The sequence below is a fragment of the Semicossyphus pulcher genome, unplaced genomic scaffold (genome assembly GCF_022749685.1).
Source record: "Semicossyphus pulcher isolate SPU_LCO1_2020_fin unplaced genomic scaffold, fSemPul1.0.p SCAF_4, whole genome shotgun sequence".
Taxonomy (NCBI): Eukaryota; Metazoa; Chordata; class Actinopteri; order Labriformes; family Labridae; genus Semicossyphus; species Semicossyphus pulcher.
Window position 1 is genome coordinate 15,182,360 of NW_027211715.1, and position 19,520 is coordinate 15,201,879.

Sequence of the window (19,520 nt, forward strand, 5' to 3'; positions counted from 1 at the left end):
CTAGGCCATTAGAGTTTAGTGGAAAGAAGCTTTTATTTTAATAGTGCTTTGTCATTATATCTGTTTGACGGACTATTTTTAATATCACTCTGTAACTTTGTTCATAAAAGTACGTAAAGAATCATGATTTAACGTTATGACGTTCTTGGTATCAGATTTGTGCCATTTGGCATCTTTCCAGAATAGCAGTGCAGCGGTGCAAAGCAATGACAACATCATTTAGTGAGAATGTATAGACAAAAGATGTGAGCAATTTGAACACGTGTGGCAATTAAAGCAGGAAGTGCAGTTATAAGTATAAAGTTATTTATGACAATATGAGTGTTATGCTGAATATTGTGGGGATATTATACAGCAGTACACCATGAAACTATCTCCGATCCTTGTGAAAAGGGTGAAGCAGTGTAAAAATACTGTTTTTCAAGTTGGACTTTCAAAGTAAAATAACTTAAATAAAAAGGACTCGTGAAGAAGATTGGCCTGTTTGAAAGTTATGTATGTATGATTAGTTTTATTGATAATTATAATTATTATAATAGCACTTTTCAAAATACTGCACTTTACATACATTCTCAAAACTAAAGAAACACAATAAGATACATTGATTAAAAGAAATTGTATGTTGTAGCTTTGCGGGAGCAAACTCCCATTATGTAGGTGGACAGTTGCTTATAAGGTAATGCAGAATATTGTATAAATAAATATTTAATGTAGCATCTTTTAGATGTCATGTAACTTAGCAGAGCTACTGTGGCAATGAAAACTATAGAGTAGAATAATAACTGAAATGTATACTCAATTAAAGTACCAGAATTATATTATATTATGCTATATTGTATTACATTATTATATTACATTACATTATATTATATAATATTGCATTAAATTACATTATATTATATCATGTTACATTGTATTACTTGATACTATACTATATTATATTAAATTACATTTCACTATATTATTTTATATTATATTATACTAACTAACTAATATTATACTATACTAAGATCATTAAAATACGCTGATGGTTGTGGTCTGTGGTATGACAGAAGGTTAAATAAAAAGTGTCAGGACCTCACATGAAGCAGCCTTACACTTGCTATAATTATAAATAATAAAAATAAAACAACAACGAAAGGAAAAGCAGAGACAGTCTGTAATGTTAACCTCAATGTGTGTATGACTTTTGATTTGTAGGTGTGTATAGTGGGTGTGTGTCAGGGAGGGACAGACTGAGGAGCACTAATGACTGTGACTGTGAAGGAAAACAAGGGAGGAGCAAACAACGTGAACCTGAGTGTCACAGCAGCAGCAGAGGCGCTCTGCTTGAGTTAAAAGGAAGCAAACTCGTGTTTCAGACAGCTTGGTCCGCTGGTTTTCACTGATGAGCCACATATGATGTGAGGAGAGCCGCTGGAGAGAGAAGCTGCGCAGTTCTGTCTCTTCTTCACGTCCAGGAAACAAAAAGAGGACAGAGAGGGACGAAGAAAAACTGCAGCTTAAAGAATCATGTTTTTCTTCATGTCTCTCCTCCTCCTCCTTGTTCCACGTGTGTTGTTGTCCTCGACACGTAAGTACCAAACTTTAGTGAACAGACAAACAGCGACCAGACAGACAGACACAAGCTACGGTACAATACTGCGTTTCAGTCAGTTTAGCCTGTGCTATGCTAGGTGATGTGAGGATCTGTGTTTCAATCTAGAGCGGTTTGATGATGTCAGTGTTTCCCACAGTGAGCAGCTATATGGAGGCTACAAACCAGCAAAACGAGTTCATATTTTAAATCGGTTAATTAACTTCACTGACTTGAAACACAAAGGTTGATATTTTTCTGTTTTTTATTCATTCAGGCGTTATTACCACCTACCTTTCATTGTTTTAACCACAGAAGTAGGCAGCTTTAAAAGAAGTTATAATTCTTATGATATGGATAAAATCCTCTATCATTATATATGGTAATACTAACCCTAACCCAACCTATGTAGTGCAATTTAATGGAAAGTCGACAGAAAAAATGTCGATGGATAAATAAGTAAATGTCTGTTGTTATCTAACATAATAATTTATACCCATTACATCAAGAAAATTAATCAAATGAGTTAGTGTTGGGAATTACGGCTCTTTGAAGGGACCCGGATCTCATGGCTCTGTTCCTTTCCGAGAGCCGTTAAAAAGAACGCTTCATCGTTTTTTGGTTAGACTCGGGAACGTGCCTGCACTATATTCTCCTGTGTCAACACACACATATATAAAATTACTCACCTACGACTTGGTTCCTGTTGTTCGCACCAAAGAGCCGTTCAAAAGAATCGGATCGGTCACAAACGTCACAGCACTAAAATGAATACAAAAATAAAAATAACAGTCTGTCTTAATTGAATTATTATTGTTATATGAGCGTTTGAAATATCTGATCACTATATATCAGCATATATTCTTTTTTTAAGATGAACATTAAAATAAAGATGTCTTTGCCTTTCAGTGGATACATTGTTAAGGTTAACTTAAAACCCCCTTAATCATGTCTTTGACATTTCTGTGCTGAAAGTTCTTGTTTTTAATCATTTTGGATGTATGCTGATACATTTGCAAGAAACTAATGTCAGCTAATATATCTGCCGTCCAATTAGTATTCTAACCTCTAATAACAATTTAATATGGGTGACAAGGAGCTGGTATATCCTGAAATATCAGGATATCCATCATGATATGAACAGTATATATATTGTCTAATGATATATGTAAAAAAAAAAAAAAAGTTACTTATTTTGTTGTGAAGCTTTGTTAAATCTTATTAAAAAGTTTCTGAAACTTTTTTACATTTGTACATTAACCAACTAATGATATATATATTATTAACAAATAGCCTAAGAGAAGCATTTTCCACTAAAACAAGCTCAGACACATCTGACATCTCATTAACATGAGGGTAATCATTTAGATGTAACTGTGCCTCGTGGTGGATCAGGCTAAGAACAGGATTATTAGTCATCATGGTGAAGTAGACAAATTGGAATAAACAGTGTTAAACAGTGCTGATGACGGAAATTCAGGAAATATAACAATTTTTTTAAGTTATTACCAAACAGAGATTAATTATAAATATACTGAGAAAATAATCTGCAAGTGGTGTCTTTATGTGAGATGAAATGTGTATTTCACTATACATACATCTTGTATACATACACTTTATATTGATCCCAATCACTGAAGGTCAAAGGTGAATCCTCACTCTTCTCACATGTAAATCCACTTTTCATCCCTCTATATATTTATTAGATGCCACTGAATCCAGTGAGATAGGAGCACATGTGTTAGAAAGTTTCTCCACCACCCACCTGGACCATGGCTAATAAAACTCTATAACCTCCATCACTCTGTGAAGAAGAAGAGCAGTGGTAACATTCAGACACACAGCAGAGGGTTTCTCATGGACATCAATCATAAAGGCAAACTTTAAGTCGAAAAGGGGTCGTGTTGTGTGGGAAAGTGCTCAAGGATTTTACCGACAAACCAGGGTGACCTCTGTGACTGATCCTACTGAGGCTCCATAAATCCACTTCATTATCGGGTCATAAATATGTGCTGAGCTGCTGCTCTGTGTTGCTGCAGTGCTGCTGCTGCTGCGGCACCTCTCCTGCTCACACAAACACAAACAAAGTTTGCTTATGGGTGGCCAAATATTTGAAGATAATGAAACTTTGCTATGTGTTAAAGTTAAAGGGAGAGGGAGATAATAACCTAACACATTTTCAGGTTGTGTTGTCTTAAATTTGACATTTGGAACTTGCGCTCTGGAAACCTGTGATGGATGTTTTTCAGGAAGAAACTTCAGTGAAAGCATGTCAGGCAGAAAAGTAAAAGTGCATCAGAAGAGAAAGTAGTTCTTTAAATACTACCATGTCTTTAAAGAGATGTTGGTGTGTGTGTGTGTGTGTGTGTGTGTGTGTCCACCCATTCAGATGTCGCAGTGATCTCCCCTCAGGACCCCGTCTTGAACATCGGCTCCTCTCTGACAGCCACGTGCACGCTGAGTCCTGACCTCGGCCTCCACGCCAGCACGTTGTACTGGACGCTGAACGGGATGATTCTGTCCGGCAGCACCTACAGCGTGCTGAGCCCCCACGTCCTGGGTGTCACTCTTCACCACCTCAACGGCTCCCAGCAGCAGTCTGGAGACAACCTGGTGTGTCACGGAGCAGACGGACACGTCCTGGCTGGCTCGTGTCTCTATGTGGGCGGTAAGTTCTGTCTCGGTTGAAGAGGCTGGCTGTCAGGCTGGCACAGAGCTTTTAGGGAGTTATAGTGTTTATAATATACATATTTATTGTAAATGCTGGCTCGCTGTAATGACCTCACTTAGAGGTATAGAGCAATTGTGACCAAATGATCTTCCACTGTTCTCCTGCTTTGAGAAGTGTAGATGTCTGCTGTGAAAGACTTAATGACGGATCAGCTTCTTAAAGCAGTGTTGATGGTTCAGCTGCATTTTTTGCCAGTGTTGAGCTGAAAGTGGACTTTTATTTTTGAGAACTTTCTACAAATCACTTCCATTAATATTGTTGTTGTTATAATGTTCTATCTTTTCAAACTATGTAATTACTTCATATAATGTAGCACGTTGTTCGTCAAATGAACTTATATAACACATACTGTATAATCAGCTTTAAAAGCAGTGATGGTTTCAAATTTATACCCAAGGGCTGTTAAAAGATATTATTATGGGAAAAAAACAAATTGCTCATATAGAGTTTTAGATAACTGTATCATTACAAAATCAGGATGTTTATATGCCAACTGTTGAAATTATTTGGTCTTTTTAATTCAAACTATTAGGATTTCAATCTGTTAAAATCCAACTTTTAATATTATAATTCATTTTTAATGTTAAACCCTTTCAACATGTGTGTTAACACCACCTTAACATAACAGTTATGCAATTCTATACATGTTTTCTACATGTATCTTTGGGGGGAGTCTTGATAAAAACTTTATGAGAAGCCACCTGACTCTGAAAAATGTTTTTTAATTCTACACTAAAGCTATTTAAAGATCATTATATTAATCAAATCAAATTTAATTACTCAGAATGAAATAGCCGTATCATTATTAACTTCACTCTGTGCAAGCCCGACTTTTACGTGATGTAAACATCTGAAGAAAAAAAAAGTGGTTAGTAGATTTTTTCCTCTTTTAAAAAGTTTGTTGTAATTTTTCTCTCCAGAGCCTCCGGAAAAGCCGGTCAATATAACATGTTGGTCCCGCAACACGAAGGACCTGACCTGCAAGTGGAGTGCGGGGGGCCGGGGTGAGACCCACATCCGAACCAAATACACCCTCAAGTTCAAATTGAGGTGAGCGCCCCCGACCTGCTGCAGCTCACAGGTGATCCCCTCGTCCAACATTACTCTGGTAGACGGGTTATAAAAGTGTTAGTGTGGCGTACACTCGGAGTCTGCAGTGTGTTGTTTTGTGCGTGCACTAACTGTTATAAAAGAGCAGAAAAAAATATGTTTTAATGCCGATTTGTGTTTGTTGTGTTTCTGTCCAGGTGGTACGGCAAAGAGAAGGAGTGTGAAAATTACAACACGGGGAAGCAGCGGTATTCCTGCTACATTCCCCGCAACCTCGCCCTCTTCACCCCGTATGAGATCTGGGTGGAGGCAGCCAATCAGCTGGGCTCGGCTAGCTCTGACATTACCACCCTGGACATCCTCGATGTAGGTGGGTAAGCAAACCTCTCCTTTACTGTTTTCTTTTCATGTCCTTGCCTTTGTTTTCCTGCCTGTTCTTCCTTTCATGTCTTTCCTGTCCTTTCCTCTCTTTGACATTTGTTTGTCTGCAGATCTCCTGCATGTGGCCGACGCACTTTATTTTAATGGTTTCCTCCCTCCGACCTGCCGCTGTAACAACATTATGGGTTCAGGCTGCGACTCTCCAAGATAAACTGATTGGTTGTAAAAGTTAACAGCACATCAGATGCCTCTCAGGTAATGCCTTCACAGGCTTCTAAATCAGCAATAGCAGGTATTCCTTTTAATTTATCCAGCGCTGATTTTATAGCAAAGTCTGCGGCCTCCAGTGAGCCCCACAATTCTAAATCAGTGTTTATAGTCCGTGACTGAGCATCCTCTCCCTCCATTCATCCTCACTGCACACTGAGGAGCAGATCACTTGGAGCTGTGAGTGGGCTGGAAGAGGAGGAGGAGCTTTGCCTTATGTATGATGCATTGCCTCAATGACAGATACAATAAGCTCAGAGAGTATTTGTTGCTTTTCCTTGCCCTCCCTTGGGCTGAATATAGTGGAAGAAATAAAGAATGTCAGCTGAAAAACAGCCTCACACACAGTCGTGAAGGATGTCTGAAGCAGGAAACTCTTTTACAAGACATTTAATAAGTTCTTTAATAAGTTTCCCTCTTTGTGTGTCGTGCTGCCATCCCCCTTTTATCTCTCCCTCCGTCTTTCTCTCCTTCAAAGAGCTGGATTTGTTTTTACCCTTTATTGCCAGCCACTTTGCCCTGAACAGGAAGGATTTTTTGTCAAGAGAATTTTTATTTTCAACTGAAAATACTTAATTTTCTTAGAACCATATATACAATACATGAGAACACAAAAGACTGCAATTCCTTCATCCTAAAATAAATTTAAGTTCCCTACATTCCCACACACACTCAACCACGCACGCATACACATACAATAGTAAAAAAGGTATGAGAAAATACAAAGGTAGCAGACCAATAATTTTTCAGACTTTTTCTTTCATCTCTTGTTCGTAAAAGATCATAAAGCTGAAATTGAAAATGTGTCTAAGTACAAGTTATTTGTCATGTAGATATTTGCCACAGTGAATTATTTTACCCTTTTACCTGAGATGCTGAGCTCATACTTTACTTTATATACTTTATTGATTAACAGTATGTGTGGACGTTTTCCATACACTAGCTTTATAAATTATGTATTGGGGGAAATACACTACTGCTCTAAAGCAGACCAGAGGAAAGTTAACACTTAGTGTTTCTGCTCAAAATCAGAGCAGCAGTTGAAAAAATGCACAGACCTTAATTTGCCTGTGTGGGACAAGCTCAAAAAACACCGGATCCTACACTTCCCATAATTCAACTTGACAAAGAAATTTCTTTAGAACCTCTTTACCCACATTTTTTAACATCCCACTCTATAATGCAAACTTTCTATCACCGTTATTGTCTATTAGTAACTTTAAACTTTCCATAACAGATAAGTTGTTAGTATCATTCATTTCATAGGATTGAGTTTTTTTGATTTTTTTTGTGTTCATTTCCTGCTTTTAGGAAAGAGAGGTCAGCTAGAGAGAAGTATGAATTAAGCAATATCACAATGGCTGCTGCCTTGTGCCTGAAACAGAATTACAGCAGTGCTGCTATTCACTATAACATCACGACCTCAAGTGTGATATTGCTGTTATACAACAGTTAGACAAGCAGCAAATAATACTAAACAGTAATAATCAACTTGGACTTTTGTTGCCAAGCAATCCTGCACTCTGTGTCTACAGCTTACCACAGAGCAGCTACTTTGTATGATGTACATTTATCTGTATGTTTTAATGTATCATCAGCCAGTGAAATAAGAGTCTGCTGAGTGATTCAGAGGTAGCAGCTTGATTAATGTCAACATACACAGTCTGCTGTAATGTTAATTATCAGTACTCAGAACCACCTAGCTGAGGCGGAGTGATACACAGCGTGAAACGCCCCAGTGATCTTGTTCTCTATATCAGCACTTATGGAATGCCTCTTATCCAATCAGATTACTTGGTCGGAACTAACTGTTGTGTAATAAAGGATATCAAAGAAAGAAAAAAACAGGATATAAGTCTAGTCATGGAAACAAAGGATTTATGACACTGATGAATGTTCTGTGAAAAGAAGACATTTTCGGAGGCAGATAGCAGATCATCACACTGATCATCCTCAACATGAAGACAGATGATTAATGATGTTTGTCTGCCCTCAGTGTTTCAGTGGTACAATATTTACTGTCTCCATGTCTCTATGGAGGTCATTCAGCCCTCTTGTATCCTGTAACCTTACACACAAACTGTACATCTGCTGTATACAAACTTTCTAACCTGTCCTTGTCCGTGCAGTAACCACAGACCCTCCTGCCAACGTGCAGGTGAGCCGCGTTGGCGACCTCGAGGACCAGCTGACGGTCCGCTGGGCCAGCTCCCGCGAGCTCAAGGACGTCCTGTTTCAGGCCAAATATCAGATCCGCTACAGACTGGAGGACAGCGCTGAGTGGAAGGTGGTCGACACACACTCGCGCACACACCTGCAGACCAGTCTACACACACTTTCTCTGCAGCTGTGACACCTTAGAGGAAGCTGTGGGAATATGTGAGGTTCACTTAATGAGGAGGATAAAAGTAACTCCTACTTCATCTCAAGCACATTCATATGGAATTAAAGCAAATAATAATCTTGTAAAAGTCTTGACGGCTGCTAGTGATCCTTTTAGAAAGCTGGCTTTGATCCAAAAAGTGCCGTCGCAGAGCTTTCAGAAACTGTCATTCTTTCAAACTGCCTCTTTGATGTTTTCAACCCACAGCTTCTTTATTTTTCTCTGCTGTGTCTGAACATACAGTGTGTCTTTGATTTCTGAATTCACTATGAAAAGCAAATAGTGTTCATATAAATGTGAAGCCGCTGTTACTCTGTTACGACTTTCAAAATGAAATCAACACAAAGTAAGGCGTCGTGAGAACAGATGCAGCAAATGTCTCTTGGTGTTGACGAGCACTTTGACTGTACTTACTCCTGTTTTAGCACAGGTATTGTGATCAATTATAACTGTGTTCGCCTGGTAGACCAGCAGCAGAATGACACACAGGATCGTAAACTGGATATTTTGTCTTCATATATATAAAATCAATAATCTCAATCATCAAGGGGAAAAGCTAGCATATTAACTTTTGTTAAACAATGTAGCCGGCTTGAAACGGCGTCAGCTACAATCCTGTGGTTTTATTCCTTGTCACAGCTCGTGGACGACGTTGGTAACCAGACGTCGTGTCGGCTGGCAGGCCTCCGGCCCGGCACGGTCTATTTTGTCCAGGTGAGGTGCAATCCAGTGGGCATCTATGGCTCCAGGAAGGCTGGCATCTGGAGTGACTGGAGCCATCCGGCCGCCGCTTCCACACCCAGCAGTGGTGAGTTCAATGCACAGGACATATTCAATAAAGGAACTTTATAATGATTTTTGATCAATGGTAAGAGGTGCCCCTTGAGGGTTTTCTGGGTTTCCCCTTTTCTTAAAATGTATAATGTTCTTTTTAATATGTGCTGAATTAATCAAATCAAAATCAATGTAAGATCCAGCTGATGTTTAAAGTATATTGGAGTCTTTGCCTTCATCGCGTGTCTCAGGACTTAAATCCTTCCTAATTATCAACCTTTCATCATCAATTAAAGCCAGAAAAACAATGTCCTTATCACTGATTCAACATCCTGAACAAGCAGATCCAAACCGCATGTGACCCAGGAGAAGGCAAACATCAATAGGCCAGATATCTGGATAGAGATCTCCCAGTAGAGGATTAGAGGGAACTGCAAAGAGCCGCAGGGACATTTGATAGATTCTTGTCGTCAGCTTCAAAGATTGATCAGGTTAAAAAGCTGCTCGTCTGTCTGCGCGCACACAGGGACTATAAAGCCTGAGTGAAAGCAGGTTTGGAGGCAGGAGGAGCAGATAATGAGTTGCATTGGTCATGTGGTATTTACTCCCCGGAGGGAGGAAGTCGTTATCAGGCTCTGTTGTTTGCAATAAAGAATTGATTGAAGAAGACTTTCAGGAGCTTTTACTGCCCAGAAAGCAAAGTTTGGTATATCACCCGCACAGTTAGGAACATTAAAGTGAGGAGCTTTTCTTTGTTATTTACAGTGTTTACAGCTCTTTTTGCAAAATTAAGATACATGAATCATCATTAATGTTCTGTGTCCCTAAAGCCTCTGAAGTAACGAGAGATAGTAAATGTGACTGTACTAAATGACTTTCAATTATACACCAGAACATTATATAAGGATTTGAGACTCAGATTATAAAACATGTTGTTTCTATCTAACTCAAAAACTTTAAACTCGTACTGTAATTACTTTTTATCAATCAATTGATGGATACATTTCAATAAAAACAAGTCTAAAGCCTTGCTAGCATCTCTGTGAGGCTTTAGCCTATTTAAGGCTTTAAGTGTAGGCTGGGCTGCACTGACAAGGATTCATTTTTAAACCTGATTAAATCATGGTTTAACTTTAAATTATGTTGCACCAAACTTTAAACCTACCTCACGTTTCAGAGAGATTACATTTAAACCTCTCTTTAAACCTCAGTTTAGTTTTTACTCTAAACCTAGATTAAATGTACTTCTGTTGCACCAAAGCTTTAAACTCCAATTTAAAATGGGATCCAGTATTAATTTTAAACTTACACTTGAGGAGGTTTAAGTTTTAAAATGCTGCTTTTTTGAGGTGCATTAAGGAAAATAATAAAGGAAACGGAGGGATAGACTCAACCCAATTGAGTTTTACGATACTGCTGAATTTCAATCAAAATACCGGTTCACAAAGAAAGTTCCTCTGCTGAGCCATCATGAATTCAGTTTTTAGCTAACGTTAACGTTAGTTAGCAAACAATCTAGCGTTCAGTTGTTAGAATGATCAGGAATACAGAGCAGCCAAAAGTTAAAGTTTTTACCCCTTTTATACTTAATAGGTCCTGACATCACGCAGATGTATTTATTTTTTATTCATTTATTTACCTTTTTATTTATTTATCTATTTATTTTAATATGGGTAAACAAGCGTCGCCAAATTGATTAAACTCTAATTTCGGTTTACGTCAATAAACTTGGATTTATTAAATAAAGATTAGTTTTGAATTGTGTATCAGAGCTCCGCTTGATTTTAAATCTAGATTTACTCGTTTTAAACCTAAACTCTGATTAGAACTAATCTTAGATTAAATTAATCCTTGTTGGTGCAAGCCAGCCTCAGTGCTTTGAGCTACTTGCTCACGTCCACTTGCTAACACGCTAACAATGTCAATGACAGCAAGCTGATTTTTATGTTTTGTTTACCATGTTAGTTTGGTAAACATGTTAGTATGCTAGCACTAAACATGGAGTACAGAGGAAAATGATGGGAATTTCTTTAGTTTCGCAGATGTATGGGACGAATTGAAATTTGGCGCTACATTCAGGTCTTCTGTTTTCCAGAGAGGTCTGTGTAATAATGTAAACAACAATTTAAGATAACATTAAAACCTTTTCAATGAATAATACAATGAAACTAGATTAAACTAAAGGGGAAAATGTCATAGCTACACAAAATACATTTTAAAGGAGTGAAGGTATTTTTTTGTTTTTATTTTGAAAAAGTGCAAACATGTCCATCACATCTATGCTGACAGATGACATGATGAGCAGCCTGTGCATGTATGTTTTCTCCACCTCGTGCAAACCTGTGCTGAGTCTAACCTTGACGCTGTTCCCTCCTCCTCCCTCCTCTCCCTTACCTTGTCCTTTTATTCCCTCACTCTCTCCTTTGTCTCTCCCCTCCTTTCCCCTCTCTCAGAGAGTCTGCAGAGCGGTTCTTGTGATTCCAAGCCCAGCGAGCAGAACTCCACCCTGCGGCGGGAACTCAAGCAGTTCTTCGGCTGGGTCCGCAAGCACGCATACGGCTGCAGCGGCATGTCAATCAAACTGTACGACCAGTGGAGGGTGTGGCTGCAGAAATCACACAAAACACGCAACCAGGTAGGTAAGCACAATCTCTCTCTCTCTCTCCATACGTCTTTACATTATCTCTCCTGAGCCTCTCCCACACTCACTCAGCCACTGCTGCATTGAAGTCCCGAAGTGATTTTCTGACCCTGCCTTTGTAAAGTCATGTGGTCAGCATTTTTACAAACACAAAGAGGGCTGATTCCTCTGGAGCTGGCTGGCTCTGTGAGGCTTCAGTCTCTACTTTATGATAAAAGGTAAAATGTGCGGTTTTGACTTTACTGGCCCAGAAGTAGATGTGCACTCAGTCATGCACTCTGATTTTATAACATATTTTAACGATCCAGACTTCTGATCTTCAGCTGAGGACCACAACAAAGAGCATGTAAATGTCATTAACATGCTGCTGTGATTTCTGCCTTGTCTGTTTTGTTTTCTCTTAGCGTGAGAAGCTCCTTTAATAAAAATAACTCTGGCCAAATGGCACGCAGAGCCCCGTTTGTTTTATGTGACTTTGTGATGAGATCGGATCCTTCATCCTCTGCCGCCCAGGTCTCGAACTCACACAAACCTTCACTGCACCTCCCTAAATTAGCTCAGCAGTGTATGGTTTTTTTTGCTTTATAGGACACACACCGTCTCCTGAATAATGTCTTTGTTCACCATCAGTGACAGGTTCCCATTGATTACCTTGAGAGTAAGGTAGCAGGAGAGGGGTGGAGCTCAGGAGCGACACGCTGAGAATAAGGAAGAGATGACGTAAAGGACACAAAAAGAGAGGATGAAAGAAAAGTGGCAGCCAGGCAGAGCAATTATTGTGATTACTATGAATTACATGGTAGATTTATCCCCGTATGAACCATCTGTTTTTGTCTTTTCAGATTCTCCAGGACGATAATTCATAGCATCGCCACTCAGCACCACTGTGGTGTTTGATTTAAGAACAGCTTCAAGAAACAGAGAGATAACTGGCCCCGCGGGTCCCAGCTGTGTGAGAGGTCCAACGCCTCGCCAGAGGGATACCGCAGTGTTCGGTCATAAAGCCTTAACTTGAGTTTAAAGGGCCCGAGTGGAGGATAACTGAAGTCAGACAATGCAGCCTTTTTCTGCTGTTTCCGCTGCCCAAATCTGTCTGTTGGATCTTTTTGCACAAACAGTTACATTATTGCTCTCAGTGCCGGCACTTTTATTCCGATAAGAAAAGAAAATAGGAAGCTGTAAAACTTTGTAATGTCTAAAAGTAAGATAAGCAAGTCTTTGATGCTACTTTGATGTCAAATTGAACTTCTGAAGCATCTAAAGACTTAAGAATTACAATGGCAGTAAAATGAGGGAATCAGGAACAAAATGTGCAAAACAACCATTTTTTCTGGGTCAATAATCAATCACAAAGTATTTTTGTAAAGTATGGTTTACATTATGATTGTTATGGCCTCTAGGATAGTATGCCTACATCTATTATTGTTGGAAATAATTAGCATTTAGCAACATTTTCACTTGTGCAATAGGCATAATTTTAATTGCTTATTCTGCGTATTAGTTTCTCAGTCAGTTGATTTATCATTTTGTCCATAGTTATTCAGAAAGTGAAAAATGTTCAGATGGTTACTTTTGTCAAACCAACAGTCGGAGACCCGAATATGTTACATTCACGATCATATACTGTATATCAGAGAGAAGCACAATATTTTGTGTTAATAATTATCATAAATGAGCACGAGATTCTTCAATAATTGCCATATTAAGTTTCGATGCTAGTTAAGTAAATCGGATGCTACATACTACATACTGCGTTCGGCGGTAGTATGTACCTGTCCTAATTTGTTTTGCAGTATGCTACGCTAAGGCGCCAGTTTTCGCTTTTGGAAAGCGGAAGTAAACAACAGAAAAAAGCTGCTTCTTTAGCTAAAGCGCCCCCTTCCGCTCTGCTGCTGTCCGTCATTTCAACTGCGACGTTCCAGCGCTTTGCATTGTGGGATACAATAGGCGAGGCAGACTGGTTTCCGAATCAGTACATCCGGGTATTTTGGCATACAGTAAATTTTACTTTTGTTTGTATACTGCATACTACATTTTGGCCAAATCAGTAGGTACTGCTAGTATAGTACGGCATTTCAAACAGAGCCTGATTTTCTGAAATCACTGATCAAACCTCAAGAAGGCCGCTGTCTTGAGTGTTGTAAAACATGCCATTTTTGTAGTTTAATCCAAACGTTCTTTAACTGCAGCGTGTTTGCTCAGTCACTAATTGAATCCTCATGAAATACGGATACGTGCAGAATATATATACTGTCTGTGTCTGAGCAGACTTTAGATCAAGACATTTTATATTGTATATATTTTTATACCTGCATATTTAAAGAATTAATTTTTGTAAGCTACATTATTTTACTGCACTGATAATGCCTCTGAAACATATTGTGTACATGTACAGAACATTAAAAATCTGAACTTGTCTTTGAAAACGCCTTTTTTTTAAATTTAAAAACACAATTCATCAAGTAAACAAAGAAAGCTGCACAAGCCTCCAAAATTATTTAACCTTTTGACTATTTACACATTTCTGCTATTTAATCACATGAACATGAGGATTTTTTTTTTGCTGAGGCATGCACTAACATGAAGGCATGACTACAGATAGAAACACACACAGCCAGAATGTGAAGAGTCCCCGGGGTGAAATAAGACTGCAGCAGCGAGCAGGGTGGGGCCAGAGGGGATCGATAAGTGCAGCTGAAGAGTCCAAGATGGAAGTTGCAGCAGAGGCGAGTCGATCCGTCAGCGCCGCTGTCGTGTGATGTGAGAGGGCGGCTGCAGGCCTCCTGGGACCCACCTGTCAATCACACTCCTCAGAGTCATACTTAAAGTCCTGCATGATCTCGCTCAGAGCCTCTTTGTTCTTGATGATCCTGGACAAAGAATGAGGGAGAAAACTGAATATCTTTGACAGTTTTATGATAAAACTGTGGTAACAAAGGATAGTCTGTTACATTAGGAGGAAACAGGAAGTCTTGCAGCCGACAGCAGGTTGATAGTGAGTGAGTGGATGGGTCAGCAGGGAGCGAATATACGCAGTAAACTTAGGGGTGGTAAAAGCTGCTCTTACTCATGCTTGATCTCCTGAATCTTTTCTTGACAGTCCTCCTCCTCAGGGTGATCCTGGGCCCGCTGCCTGGCCAGCTGCAGCTTGGCTGTCTGTTGAGAGACGCATCAGATAAGATTTATGCAAACCATTCATCAGTGGAGGACGGAGGGAGACAGAGGAAGGACTCGGAGATAATAGGAGTTTTATTACATTACTGGCAGAGAGGAAGTTGAGGTTATTTTATAAAAGGAGTGTAAAACTTTATAAAACGGTGCCGCACGTCACCTCTGAACACCAGATTTGTAAGATCTGTTGAAGAATGTGGGAGCATCGAAGTGTTAACATTTTAACACCAGTCTACCTCAGACTGTCTGTTCAATTGATGATGAGCATTGTTCAGACTTGAAACAGAACCAGCTGAAAATCTATCGAGACTCACTAAATTATTTAAATTGAACTACATTGGCATTTGCCACAAAAAGCCCCAAATAACCGCATCATGTGCACTATCCCTCTGCAAGTACTGTATACTTGAATCATTTATGATTTGAACTTAAAGCATAAAAAGAATATCTGAATATTTCACCAGTTATGTATTTTGCATCAGAAGTCTGCCCCCTTGTGGTGAAACAATGGCATCATACAAGTGAATGAGAAAGTGTGTCCAAACTTTTGACTGGTAGTGTGGAAGCCTTATGCTACATGTTCATTTGAAACAAACACATCATTAGCTGTGGCAGATTAAGGACGTTTATAGAGTTCATAAGATTTTAAAGACATTGAGCTTTTTAAAAACACTCAATTCTACAACATCCATCCATTAGAGAGGCGAGAGGCGGGGTACACCCTGGACTGATCGCCAGTCAATCAGAGCTGATACATTGAGACAGACAACCCTTCACGCTCTCACTTACACCTACGAGCAATTTTAGAGTCACCAATGAACCTAACGAGCATGTCTTTGAACTGTGGGAGGAAGACGGAGTACCCGGAGGGAACCCACATATGCACGGGGAGAACATGCAAAGTCCACACAGACAGGCACCCTACGTCCTAACCAGGATTCAAACCCGGAACGTTCTAGCTGTGAGGCCGCATTACTTACCACTGCACCACCGTGCAGCCCTAATTTTTAATTCCACGACACACATATCCAGTTAAACTGAATTTATATATAACTAAAGATATTGAAATGTGAATTGTGAGCATATGGATTTATGATTAAGCTCACAGGGAATTTGCACATATTTAAGTAAACACTTCATCACTTTTAATACATTTTTAATACCTCTGAAGGAAACACGAAAACCATTACAGGGGCAAAAGAAATGGACAAAACAGACTACAGTAAACACAGTTATTGAGCTTTGTTGCATTTAGATAACTGAATTATTCAGTGCACATTAGCCAACATTACTGCCTTCTGGGTTTTTGAAAATAAAACTATATGGCGTTCGATCCAGTCCAATGGAAACAACAAACCCCTGCATTTAAACATCCAGTTATCGAGAGACAGCACTGAAGAAACGTGACTTCCCAGTCATTACAAACTTTTTTCCTGTCGTCTTTTCAAAACCAGGAAACAATTCCCCAAAGACTGAATGATGTAATTTATAGTGTTCGAGTGGTGTTGGCCTATTAATGCAAAACCCACATCACCACTATCAGAGAGAAAGTGCTGGATGCCGACTGACCACTGACATCAAGGGAGGCTTTGCCAAAGCAGACATATTCTGCCACAGATCAGATTTAAGTCCCTATAATTCCAAACATTTTAAGACATTTTTAGATTTTGAATATCAAAATCTAAAGTGAAGAAAGTTTGAGTCTTTTAAAGCATCTGTAGGGACCCTGTTACATATACTGTACACTGTTGGAAAGTAAAGGTGTTAGAGCAGGTAGCACATTCAGTGGACCATCCCATAACACAGGTAATGTAGTGTTAAATCAGTGTATTAAATCAGTGAATTCTGGACTGATACGAACCATACAAAGAGTGTTTACATACCAGTTCAAGTTTCTGTTTCTCTTTGCTCTGCAGCTTTTCAATGTGCTCAGAGAGGTCTGGCCTGTCAAACTCGTGATGCAGCCTCCCCTTGATCTCCAGCACTTCTGTGGAGATGCCGCAGAAGGCCTGCGTTATCTCATGGACCAGCTGCCTGTAGTGGTCAAAGTCATATTGGGGCCCTGTCCTCAAGTAGGCATCGTGTCCTCTGAAAGGAAGCAAGCATTACATTAAACATTAGCAGAAATAAATGGAGGAGGAAGGGTTCCGATTTATATGTTTTTGTCTCTAAAATCAAGGACAATCATGACTGGAGACAGGGGGAGATGAGACCGTATGTGTGTATAGTTTTATGCATTAATTAAAAACAGTTTTTAACGCTTTTCTAGATCCAAACTTACTCTTCAAAGAGTCGGTAGGTCTCTACCCGTTCAGACTGTAGGTGATAAAACCTCTGGATCAGAGCTTTAAAGTCTGTAGGGACCTACAGGGAGAAAATCAAATCATAGAAAGTTAACACATAACATGCAGAAGGGGACGATTTATTTTAGTCAGAAAGAATTAACATAATATTAGTCCATCCCAAGCTGGATAACCATTATTTCTATTTGTATAATTAATTTGATTGTAAATAGAAATACGTCCAGAAATGAAGCTAAGCTATATAACGTACGTTTTTTTAAATAATTCTATCCAAATTATAATAAATTAATTGTGTTTTATGCTTTGAACGGACTAGCTGCTTTAGCTACCATAAAGGTACAGATAGTAATCAGCCCACTAACTCTGACAACAACTTTATCTTCAGCAACACTACCAAAGTTAGCATTAGCTTGGCTTAGCTTAGCACATGTGTAAGTATTCGTTTTAAGCCCCGCAAGTATTTAACTGTAGTATAAAATGTCAGACACTCACCATTTTAACCTCAAAGAAAATGTTAGTTTCTCGGTTTCTTCAGTTTATTCCAGTAACATTTTTAAACGTTATAAATACAGGACGTGCTTCCCTTGTGTGTGTGTGAATCAGCAGCCTGCCTTCCCTGTTACCCGGAAGTTACGATGGTAAGCCGGGTATATTGATTGTTTCCAAAATAAAAGTTCTCATACGCATTACACACAGTTCCTCTGTAGTTTTTATTGACAAGAAAAGAAAGACTGCCCCCCTTTCTGTCCCACAGTGTAAACATTTCTTCTCTTTTGTTAACTTTGATGTTTTAAATCAGCTTTAATGCAATACTTGTAACATTATATGTTCCTCTGTGTTGATGCTGTTCTTGGTAGAGCTGTGACATTTTTAACGATTAATCAAGAGCAGCTTATGAGTTAAAAGCATAAAATAGGTAACACAGAAAATGATTAACATTACACATTTTGGAGTCAAAATAATACAAAGCCAGACAATGCTTCTCTTTCTAGATCACAAGCAAATGTCCTTATATTGTACATTTGCATCCTTGTAACTCTGTTGGATTTGAAGTTAACTTACCTGGTATTTCAATAAATATACTGTATGCTATTGAAGTATCATTTATCATCTCAATCAAACAATATACAAGTATAATGCTCTATCGTAGGATTTGCAAAGTAGAAATAAAATTAATGTAATGTTCACAAATGTTTGTGTTTCTGTTTATGTTAAGTTCAAGGTCTGTGTTGGTGCTGGTTGGCTAAATGGAGATGAGGCAGAGATTATTTAGACAAGACTGTACCAGTTTTATTTTGAAGGGCGTCAGCTGATTTCAATAACCAATCAAATGATTCTCTACCTAATTAGAAACACCTTGTTTTTCTAGTTAGTTACTGTGACCGATTATTTAAATATATTAATAAAATAGTAATGTAACTGGAGTGTTTTTTGTATGCACAACATCCTGCCTAAATACTTCCAAAAGTATTCCTGAGATTTAGTTAAGACCTATTGCTTCTTATTTCGCAGCCCCTGTGAAAATCAGCTGTGTGTTTATGCTATTAAATAAAGTATTATTTCAATATGTAGGAAAGAGGTCGTAAAGCTACTACTGTGCAGACGCGGGCACTCCTACGCCTTTAGTCTCCCTCTGCCGTTCATTGGTCCATTCAGCATCTTCAGCACCAGCAGGCTGAACAGCGACACTCAGCCATGCAGCCTTCTTCAGATGAAGATGCCGATCCGCGTACGCTGCCCTTTAATGATATTGTCAAACTGTTTATATGATATTTTTTTAGCCCTAATTCTATTTTGCATCAATCTATACCAGATGCTGACAGTCATTTTATCTGCAGCTCATTTTCTCCCGCGTCTTCATCGGAAACGACCCGCCTGTGTCGTCTGACTCTGCCACAGGAAGCTGTTTTTCCCGTCACAGATGCTCCCGTGTTTGGTCTGTTTCACCGGGTTTCCCTCCCGTCGAGTAGGCAGGCATGACGGACAGTAACGCCGCCGCTCCGGTTACAGGCAGCAGCAGCAGCAGCCGCAGCAGCAGCGTCTCATGCTCAGTGCCGCATCGACGAGCCTCACCGCCCGACCACCGGGTCCCCCTGCCGGCGCCCCGGTGTCCGCCGGTCCCCCGACGCCTCTTATGACATGACAGCTCGGGGAAGAAAGAAGAGGATCAAAGGTTACGGGCAGGGGTCCGAGCAGGAGCGCAGACGGGTTGGACCCTTGAGGAGGGGGCACACGAAAACACA

General features: G+C 39.4%; 2 protein-coding genes across 2 annotated transcripts; one reads left to right on the forward strand and one right to left on the reverse strand.

Moving 5' to 3' along the window:
* Positions 1 to 2,996: 2,996 nt before the first annotated feature.
* crlf1b (cytokine receptor-like factor 1b) lies at positions 2,997 to 12,669 on the forward strand. The gene is made up of 8 exons (XM_069680630.1): positions 2,997 to 3,004; positions 3,916 to 4,244; positions 5,228 to 5,357; positions 5,555 to 5,727; positions 8,135 to 8,292; positions 9,028 to 9,196; positions 11,616 to 11,797; positions 12,646 to 12,669. Exons 1-8 carry the CDS (start codon positions 2,997 to 2,999, stop codon positions 12,667 to 12,669), a joined length of 1,173 nt encoding a protein of 390 aa, XP_069536731.1.
* Positions 12,670 to 14,147: 1,478 nt separating this feature from the next.
* On the reverse strand, positions 14,148 to 17,889 carry rex1bd (required for excision 1-B domain containing). The gene is made up of 5 exons (XM_069680363.1): positions 17,770 to 17,889; positions 17,256 to 17,338; positions 16,858 to 17,062; positions 14,871 to 14,959; positions 14,148 to 14,673 (listed from the first exon to the last, which is right to left on the reverse strand). The coding sequence occupies exons 1-5, from the start codon at positions 17,770 to 17,772 to the stop codon at positions 14,601 to 14,603; spliced, it is 453 nt and encodes a 150-aa protein (XP_069536464.1). The 5' UTR covers positions 17,773 to 17,889; the 3' UTR covers positions 14,148 to 14,600.
* Positions 17,890 to 19,520: the final 1,631 nt, after the last annotated feature.

Bases quoted from the DNA above. Each gene is read 5' to 3' on its own strand.
- crlf1b (XM_069680630.1), top strand. The intron at 4,245-5,227 runs GTAAGTTCTGTC...TTTTCTCTCCAG, and splicing joins CTCGTGTCTCTATGTGGGCG to AGCCTCCGGAAAAGCCGGTC. The intron at 5,728-8,134 runs GTGGGTAAGCAA...TTGTCCGTGCAG, and splicing joins CCTGGACATCCTCGATGTAG to TAACCACAGACCCTCCTGCC.
- rex1bd (XM_069680363.1), bottom strand. The intron at 14,960-16,857 runs GTATGTAAACAC...GTCTCTCAACAG, and splicing joins AGAAACAGAAACTTGAACTG to ACAGCCAAGCTGCAGCTGGC. The intron at 14,674-14,870 runs GTAAGAGCAGCT...TTCTTTGTCCAG, and splicing joins ATTCAGGAGATCAAGCATGA to GATCATCAAGAACAAAGAGG.